At 24.9% G+C, this 9,512-nt stretch overlaps 1 protein-coding gene across 1 annotated transcript; it reads right to left on the reverse strand.

The window, feature by feature from the left end:
• Positions 1–6,928: 6,928 nt before the first annotated feature.
• Positions 6,929–8,015, reverse strand: LOC112639759 (F-box only protein 21-like). The gene is made up of 4 exons (XM_025414731.1): positions 7,977–8,015; positions 7,518–7,782; positions 7,259–7,389; positions 6,929–6,934 (listed from the first exon to the last, which is right to left on the reverse strand). Exons 1-4 carry the CDS (start codon positions 7,995–7,997, stop codon positions 6,929–6,931), a joined length of 423 nt encoding a protein of 140 aa, XP_025270516.1. The 5' UTR covers positions 7,998–8,015.
• Positions 8,016–9,512: the final 1,497 nt, after the last annotated feature.

A 9,512-nucleotide genomic window follows, 5' to 3' on the forward strand; every position in this document is an offset into this window, starting at 1 on the left:
GCAATGTCCATTTTTCGACTGTTGGTAAAATCATTTGCAACGTGTCCGTACATCGATAAATTTTACAGATTTTACGATTTCGAATCTGATTGTAAAATATGAATTCAATTGTATTCGTTCATTAGGAACCTTTCTTTATTTTAGCAAATATTATGAACATTAATGTATAATAAAACGCACGCTCACTCATTCTAAATGTTATTCTTGATAGAGAGAAAAAAATAATGTGTATGTTATGTGTTTAATAAGTTTTTAGAAAAATAATTTCATAAAATAAAATAAATTCTTTTAGGCAAAGTAATAATAAAACTTATTTTGTATCTAAAGTTTTAATATTTAATATTTAATATTCATCAATGTAATTAATGTAATTATATATTGATATATTAACACAATTAATAAAATATTTGATTAAATATAAGGTAATATAAAAGTTATAATAAATAAAATTAAGTTCTTTTATTCTTAAGTCAAAAACATCTCCACAATATCTCTTTCAAATTACTAATAAATAACATAAAACATATCTGTCTAAAGGATAAATTTTAAGTTATTTTTAAATGTTGTTTAGGGACATGAGTGTATTGCCTGGATAATAGTTAACAAAACTAAATTCAATTTTTCTTGTTTCTTAAAGAATAAATAAATTTCAAAACTTATAAAAACTTCAAAACTTCTTCCTAAATATAGTTAATTGATTAATTTTTAATTTAGAAAAATTAAAAGTGTTTAATATTGGAGCAATATTATTAATATTGTTGTAATACATTGCCATAGCATTAGAATGTTGCCGCAATATAATTTTTAAAAACTTTCCTAGTTCATAAATTAGTTACAAAAAGAGATTAATTATTAAATTTTAATTAATTTAAATCAATTATAAAATCATCTGTAATGACAAAATTTCAATTATAAATGTATAAAATTTAAAATATTTCTGTCAAATTCTATAGTCGAAAGCAATTGTCGCATATTATATGAACATTCGTAATATTTCTAAAGCTAAATATGTATTAAAAGCAAACTAATTGATTTCAATATTCTTTAAATATATTATAGAGGAAGAATCGCTAAATGTGTTTTGCATCAAACATACAATTTTATCTCTTCTTTCCTTTCGTAAAATCTTATTCTGCATCATTTCAAAATATAAAAAATAATTTCAAAATAAAATTTAAAATAAAATTTAAAATTTATGATAATAAATGTGATTACATAAATAACTACTCACTTCTGTTGTACACCTCTTCAATGGATTGGCTATTGATTGACATTTATTTATGACAAATTTACAGATTAAATTCATCATACATTCAATGAATATTAAAACATCTTTTATATCCTATTTTCTCTAATGTAACTCATAAAAATAACTTTAATTTTAACTCCAATTTGTAATAAAACAATAAATTTAGATAATATATATAATTATATACATAATATACATAATTATAATTTCAGTATAATAAAAAATAATTATAATATTATAATATTTATAATAATATTTATAATAGTTTATAATAAAAAAAACTACAGTAGGGACTGACTACCATTACATATTATACTTATTACATATTATAATAAAAGTTGAGCGAAGCGTGGCACAAGGCAAGTAGGCAGCACACTAGCCTACAAAGCTGAAAGTCCCGGTTTCGATTCCTGGTAGAACCGAAAAATTGTATATGCATGCTCCTCTCTCGAAAGGCAGTGGCAATCCACCGAGAAATCTTGCCATGAAAATCTCTCTGATTAGAGCCATTCAGAATCGGCATTAAAACTGAAGGTCCCATATACGTGTGATAATCTGGTGCGCAACACAAGTATATGAAAGAGAGAGATCACCACGTTCGAAATCAAACAAGGACTGATACGAATAATAAAAAAGAATATGACATAAGAAAATATTTCGCTCATATGTTCGCATACATCTACTGTCTAAAACTATCTAAAAATATTATAAGTTATTATTATTATTAAATGTTTCGCGGCATCTGTTGGGTACTGTTTCGCTAATATTTGGTTTGGTACGTGTGTTTGGCTAATATTTGGTTTGGTACGTGTGGTTTGGTACTTGTAATTTTACGGAGATTGAGCAATATTTCTAAAATTACAGGAATTAAAATTACAGGAAGTAAAATTACAGAAATATCGCCCAATCTCTGTAAAATTAAAATACCCATTACGTACCAAATCAAATGTTAGCGAGAAATGTTACCCAGAAATGCCGCAGTTATTCACAGAACATTTAATAATAGTAATGATTTATAATGTTTTTAGATAGTTTTAGATAGTAGATGTATGCGAACATAAGCGAAATATTTTCTTATGTCATATTCTTTTTTATTATTCGTCAGTCTTGTTCGATTATAAAGCTTAAAACAGGGCATACATTTTTTATATGTTATACAAATAATACATAATGAAAATATATATATTATATGATATATAAATAGAAAGAAATGTTTGATATTCATACTTTGTGATACGTAACACATGATGTTATTATCTTTCAATATGATATAATACGGTTGTGAATGGTTTTCAATGTCACATAAATGTTAAATAAAAATTGAACTCTAATTGATTCGGTGGACAAGAAAATTCAGTTTGATATCTGTTATGCCATCTAATTATGACACCGTAACTAGCTTTACTTTCATAATTATCTTCAAAACTAATAACCATTCCAATTGTGAATTTTACTTTATCCGATCTTCTTTCGCAACACTTTTCAATAAGAAGAGATGTACACTGAAAAATTAGAATATAATTGACGTTTCTTTTTTTAACTAAATTTTAAATCGCATTTTGTAGTTTTGATTTTGATTATAGATAATTAATAATTTCTAATTATAACGAATATGATTATATATTAATGTGCTTTATGTATATAATAAAACTATCTTCAAAGTGATTTATTATAACATATATATGAAAAAATATTTACATATCCTCATTCATATTTATTTCCGAGAGAAGGGTGAAAGAAATATCTATCGGCATAGAATTTTTAAAAACTTTTCCTCGTTCATAGATTAACTAAAAAAAGATTGATTATTAAATATTAAATAAATTATAAAATCATTTGTAATGACAAAATTCCAATAACAAATATATAAAATTTAAGATATTTATGTCAAATTTTATAATCAATAGCAATTCTTGCACATTATTGTGAACATTATGTGAACATTCACTATTTTTCTAAAGTTAAATATGTATTAAAAGCTACTAATTGATTTCCATATCCTTGAAATGTACTATAGAGGGAGAATCACTGAGTATTTTGCATCAAATATACAATTTTAATATTGTTTTTATTTCTGCACAAAAAGTATATCCTAATCTCACTCATTTATCTATTTATTAAGTAGCTTAAAAAAGATCTATTTTACAACTCATACTAAATCTTTATCAAAATTAATTATAATTCTTTTATTTATAAAGAAGATTTATAAAAAAAATTTATAAAGAATATAAACCATGCTTGATTAGTAAAAAACTGATGTGCAAAAGATGACGAACTATGTTATTGTTATCGAGAATAGCAATAAGAACCGACTCGAGCTTGGTGAAACGCATACTCCTCTTGCCAATCATAGATTGGCAGCAGTCAGGAGTAAAAATGCTTTTTATATCTTTAATTATATGAAATATTAAAAATAAATATATTAATTATTTATATGAAAACTTCTTACATTTTTGAAATGAAATTTTATCATTATAAATTACAAATGCTTTACATGTTGTTTTCTCTAATTCGAAATTTTTTATGTTATTATTACGATGAGAGAAGACAACCTCAAGACAATCCTCGCTTATCTTCCAATTTTCAATTTATCAATATCAATTATAAGTATCAAAGTATTAATAAAAAAGATACAATTTTTTATTTCTTTTCTTGTCAGCTTCTCAATATATTAAGAGAATACTGAAAATTTTATATAAAACTGGATTTATCTGCTTTTATGAATACTTGATAATTTTTGACTTTTACCGATTATTTACTTTTCCCGATAAAGGAAACGAAGAACGGATATTTTCTTTATGCATTCTTTAAATCATGTCTGTGATTCATATTTTATCTATGTCCAAAAATAACTGTATTTTTGCTTCTAGTAAACTCTATATGATTTACATAGTCTATTTGATTCTCTTCTGGGTAAACATAGATAAAATAGATATAGATAAAATATGGATAAGCCTGCATAAAAAGGTACTCTTTGGTATCCTTTGGTACCCTTTGGTACCTTTTTAGCAGGCTTATCCATATTTGATCTATATCGGTATGACTTTGATCTTAACATATGTTGTCAAGGTCATCCTCCTGAGTAACATTCCAAAGGTTTTAGCCATCGGTCGTTTATTAAAGAGTACAATTCCACACAAGTTTGCAACTTTTCACGCAAAGCGAGGTACACCTCACACCACTCCTGAGTCAGTGCGAAACGAGGTCTATTATTGTACGATTTCACATAGGTTTACAACTTTTTTCGTAAAAAAAGGTCAACTCACTCACGCCTACGCTGGTAATCATAAGTGAAGGAGATAACAGATGTGTGATGCGGAGTGGACTTCGCTTGAGGAAAGTTGCAAATCAATGTGGAACTGTACAATTATAGACCTCGTTTCGCACTGACTCAGAGGTGGTGTAAAATGTATGTTGTATCTATAAAAATTATTTTTATTAAAATCCAGATTTATTATTGTATAAGGTGTCCGAAAATTATATGTGAAATTCATAAAACCTTTTTCGTCTATAACTTTTTAATAAACAACGATTGACGGCTAAAACCGTTGAAATGTTACTCAGGAGGATGATCTTGACAACATAGAGTCAAAGTCAAAGTCTTACAAGCAGAGTTTTCTTTTATGAAAATTTACGATTCATGAAGTTCTTACCTGAGTTTCCTCGAAATGTCGTTTCCTCCAAACTACTGCTTAAATCCTTTCATTCTTTTATGATTTATGTTTTTTATTGTTTCTTTTTCAACGAAAAGTGATTCTTGTCTAACGGCCACTGTTTCATTTCTTAAACATGTCCTCTTTCTTTTTCACTTTCCCTGCTTTTCGTTTTGCAGTTTTCTCTCTCACTCTCTCTCTCTCTCTCTCTCTCTCCTCTTTCCTTTCTCTCTATCCTTTTTATCATATTTTTTAGAAAAATAAATTCAAACATTTATCATGATTTACGAGTTCCGTCGCGCGTGTACTGTTGTGTCTTCAATGATTCCGCGAAATGTAATATAGTAAAATCTTGTCAATAAAATGTAATATGGTAATCTCTTTTGTTTATTTAATATTAATAATAAAACTGTTTCGCGTGCACATGCATTATTTTATGACCGACTTGTAATTTGTTATAGAAGATATGGAATGGTGTTAAAGAAAAGCAATTGTTGAAAATCGTGTATTTGAAAAGAATTCTAGAAGTGAATCTACCCATAGAGCATAGAATATTGAAGCAATATTATTAATATTGTTGTAACACATTGCTATAGCATTGCAATGTTGCCGCAATATTGCTGCAATTTTCTGTACTCTATCTTATATATATATATATATATATATATATATATATATATACAAATATATAAAGAGAGTTGTAGTGTAACTACAAAAAATTTATATGTCGAACTATAACATAATTATAAACAGCATTCACACAGGAAGTCTGCTTGGAAAAACCGGTTGTTGTGAGCATGTTACTTTTTGATATCAATATTTCAATATAGTATAAATTATCAAACAATAATCATTTTAAAATGTTATAAATGGTTGTTATTAACTCGAAAATAATTGCGGCATCTCTTTGATAATGTCTCGTTAGCATTTTATTTAATACATAATATTCTCGTATTCTCAATTCTTATATTTTGTGACACATAACGCATGCTGTCATTTTCTATTAATCTTTTCATTAATGTAAAATAGTTGTAAATAGTCCCGCATATTACGTTTGAAATCCAAAATACAAGGAGGAAAAGAAAACCGAAAGTTCAATTCGAAAAAGATCACTCTATTATCCGTCAACATGACATCAACATGATTATTTTCATTTCAGTCATGTTTATGATTAGCAATCATTCTAATTGTAAATTTTTGTATTGATCTTGTTTTAATATTTTTGTATTGATCTTGTTTTAATATTTTCCAGTTAGAAGAATATATGTTCGAAAATAATTGATGTCTTTCTTCTTAACTAAATTTTGATCGATTTTTGTAATAATTTGAATTATAGATAATTATAATTAATATTATTATATATTTATTATCTATACATTATAACTATTTTTAAAATAATTTTTATAATAATGCATGAAAAATACTTTATATTATAGTTTATATACATATTTATAAGATGGAAAAAATTCTAAATCAATTATTAGTTATTAAATTCTAAATTATAAAATCATCCAAAGGAATTAATTATTGCATTCTAAAAAAATCACAGAATTATCCGTAATGATAAAATACCCATTACAAATGTATTTTTAACAAATTTTATAATTGGTAGAAATTGTTACACATTATCTGAACATTCGCAAGTTTTCTAAAGCTAAATATCAAAAGCAAATTAATCGATTTCAATGTTCTTGAAATATATTATACAGGAATCATAGCTAAATATGTTTTTCATCAAATATACAATTTTATCTCTTTTTTCCTTTTGTAAAATCTTATCCTGCATCATTTCCAAAATATAAAAAATAATTTCAAAATAAAATTTAAAGTAAAATTTAAAATTTATGATAATGAATGTGATTGTGTAAATAACTATTCACTTCTGTTGTACGCATCTTCAATGGATTGGCCATTGATTGACATTTATTTATGATAAATATACAGATTAAATTCATCATACATTCAATATTAAAACATCCTTTATATTCTATTTTCTCTAATGTAACTCATGAAAATAACTTTAATTTTAACTCTAATTTGTAATAAAACAATAAATTTAGATAATATACAGAGATTACATATATTTAGATAATATACATAGATACATAATATACATAATATACATAATTATAATTTCAGTATGGAAAAATTTCAGTAATGGAATATAATTATAATATTTATAATAGTTTATAATAAAAAAACTACAGTAGGGACTGACTACTACTATTACTATTTTATAACAAAAAAGAATATGACATAAAAAAATATTTTGATTATATGATCGCATATATTTACTATCTAAAACTACCTAAAAATATTATAAATTATAACTATTATTAAATATTTTATAAATCACCGCAGCATCTTTTGGGTAATGTTTTGCTAGCATTTGGTTTGGTATATAATGAGTATCCGTCATTTTACAGAAATATCGCCCTATTTCTGTATTATATATCCACCGAGACTGGCATATCGATGTTATAAATCCTAAAACAAAACATATATTTTTATACGTTATACAAATAATACATAATAAAAATATATATATATATATATATATATATATATATATATTGTATGATATATAAACAGAAAGAAACGTTTGATATTCATACTTTGTGGTACGTAACACATGATGTCATTATCTATCAAAATGATATAATACGGTTCTACGTGATTCCCAATGTCGCATTCGAACTCTAATTGATACGGAGGAAAAGAAAACCATTCAGTTTGATATTTGTTATGCCATCCAATTATGACACCGACGTAACCAGCTTTACTTTCATAATTATCTTCAAAACTAACAACCATTCCAATTGCGAATTTTACTTTATCCGATCTTCTTTCGCAACACTTTTCAATAAGAAGAGATGTACACTGTAAAATTAGAATATAATTGACGTTTCTTTTTTTAATTAAATTTTAAATCACATTTTGTAGTTTTGATTTTGATTATAGATAATTAATAATTTATAATTATAACAAATGTAATTATATATTAATGTACTTTATGTATACATATAATAAACTATCTTCAAAGTGATTTATAATAACATAAAAAAAGTACCTACCATATCAGTATTTATATCCATTTCTGAGAGAAGAGTAAAAGAAATATCTGTCGGCATATAATTTTTAAAAACTTTTCCTAGTTCATAGATTATCTAAAAAAAAAAATTAGTTATTAAATTTTAAATAAATTATAAAATCATTTGTAATGACAAAATTCCAATTACATATATATAAAATTTAAGATTCTTTGCCAAATTCTATAATCGATAGCAATTGTTGCACATTATGTGAACATTTACAATTTTTCTAAATACATATGTATTAAAAGCTACTAATTGATTTCAATTTCCTTGAAATGTACTATAGAGGGAGAATCGCTGAGTATTTTCCATCAAATATACAATTTTATATTAAATAACAATTATATTTATGAATAAAAAGCAAAGATTTTTAATTAAAACCCTATTAAAATAAAAAATCGTAATACAAGTAATTAATAACTCACTTGTTTTATAGGTATAGATGTCTTCATCCGATTGGGCACGACTTGATGTGATCGATATATAATTATAAAAGAAAGCTGCGGATAAATATGTTGATTGTACATCGACTTAATATTAAAATATTCTGTATATTCTCCTGGACCTCTATATCGAAAATAAAGAAAAACATATATATAAATAGATGTATATACAGATATATATAGATATCAGTACTATATCTTTTAATGATAATTATTTTAATCTATTTAGAGCAATTTTTTAAAAGTAAAAGTACCGAAAAAAATTATTATTTATTCTAATGCTTTAGTCTATTAGATTATACATCTTTTTCTTACATTATGTACATGTGTGAATGTAAACATAATTATATGCGTATATGAAAGGAAAATTAAGTGATCTCAAAATCGAGATCAGGTACATATATTACCTTGGTTTCCAAGCCAAACAAGTTTCTGAAGAAAATATATTGCTATGGTCCATCATTGTTAATTCAATATGTATACCCATTCTTCTCGCCACGCAGATATATATTATACACCATAACAGTTTTTTATTATGTAATTCCTGAAAATGATTTTCTCTAATCAGTAACAAAACAATAACTTAAAATAACTTAAAATAAACTTATATATTTTATTTAATAAAAAATAATTATAGTATTTCCGGTAATTTGTAATAAGAAAAAATATCACATAAGAAAATATGCTGCGTATGGGTCCGCATATACGTACTTGATCTAATTTCCACGGATAATTTATGTTATAGCGATCGAAATTTAAAATAATATCGTTCAATCTGCATTTAATTTGTCTTGCACTACATTCACCCCAATAATTTTCATGAATATTATTATGTTTCCAAAAGGAAAATTGTTTAGATGATATCGAAAATATTTCATGAGTGGGACTTTTCGCTTTAAGAAGCTTTAACACATTTTGCATAATATCTTTAATCAGTTTGTTTACATGGGACAAAGAAATATATTTTTCTGGATAACACCATTGTAATGTTATAGTGAGCACTTTTTCTAAAATTTGTTGTTGATGAGGATTATTTATAAATTTTTTCCAATTTCTTTCAAAATTTTTTTTA

This window comes from Camponotus floridanus, unplaced genomic scaffold, assembly GCF_003227725.1.
Source record: "Camponotus floridanus strain SB8 unplaced genomic scaffold, Cflo_v7.5 scaffold89, whole genome shotgun sequence".
NCBI lineage: Eukaryota > Metazoa > Arthropoda > Insecta > Hymenoptera > Formicidae > Camponotus > Camponotus floridanus.

Bases quoted from the DNA above. Each gene is read 5' to 3' on its own strand.
- LOC112639759 (XM_025414731.1), bottom strand. From the start codon at position 7,997: ATGGATATAAATACTGATATG. The intron at 7,783-7,976 runs GTAGGTACTTTT...CTAATTTTACAG, and splicing joins TGGATATAAATACTGATATG to TGTACATCTCTTCTTATTGA. The intron at 7,390-7,517 runs GTATGAATATCA...GTTTTGTTTTAG, and splicing joins CATGTGTTACGTACCACAAA to GATTTATAACATCGATATGC.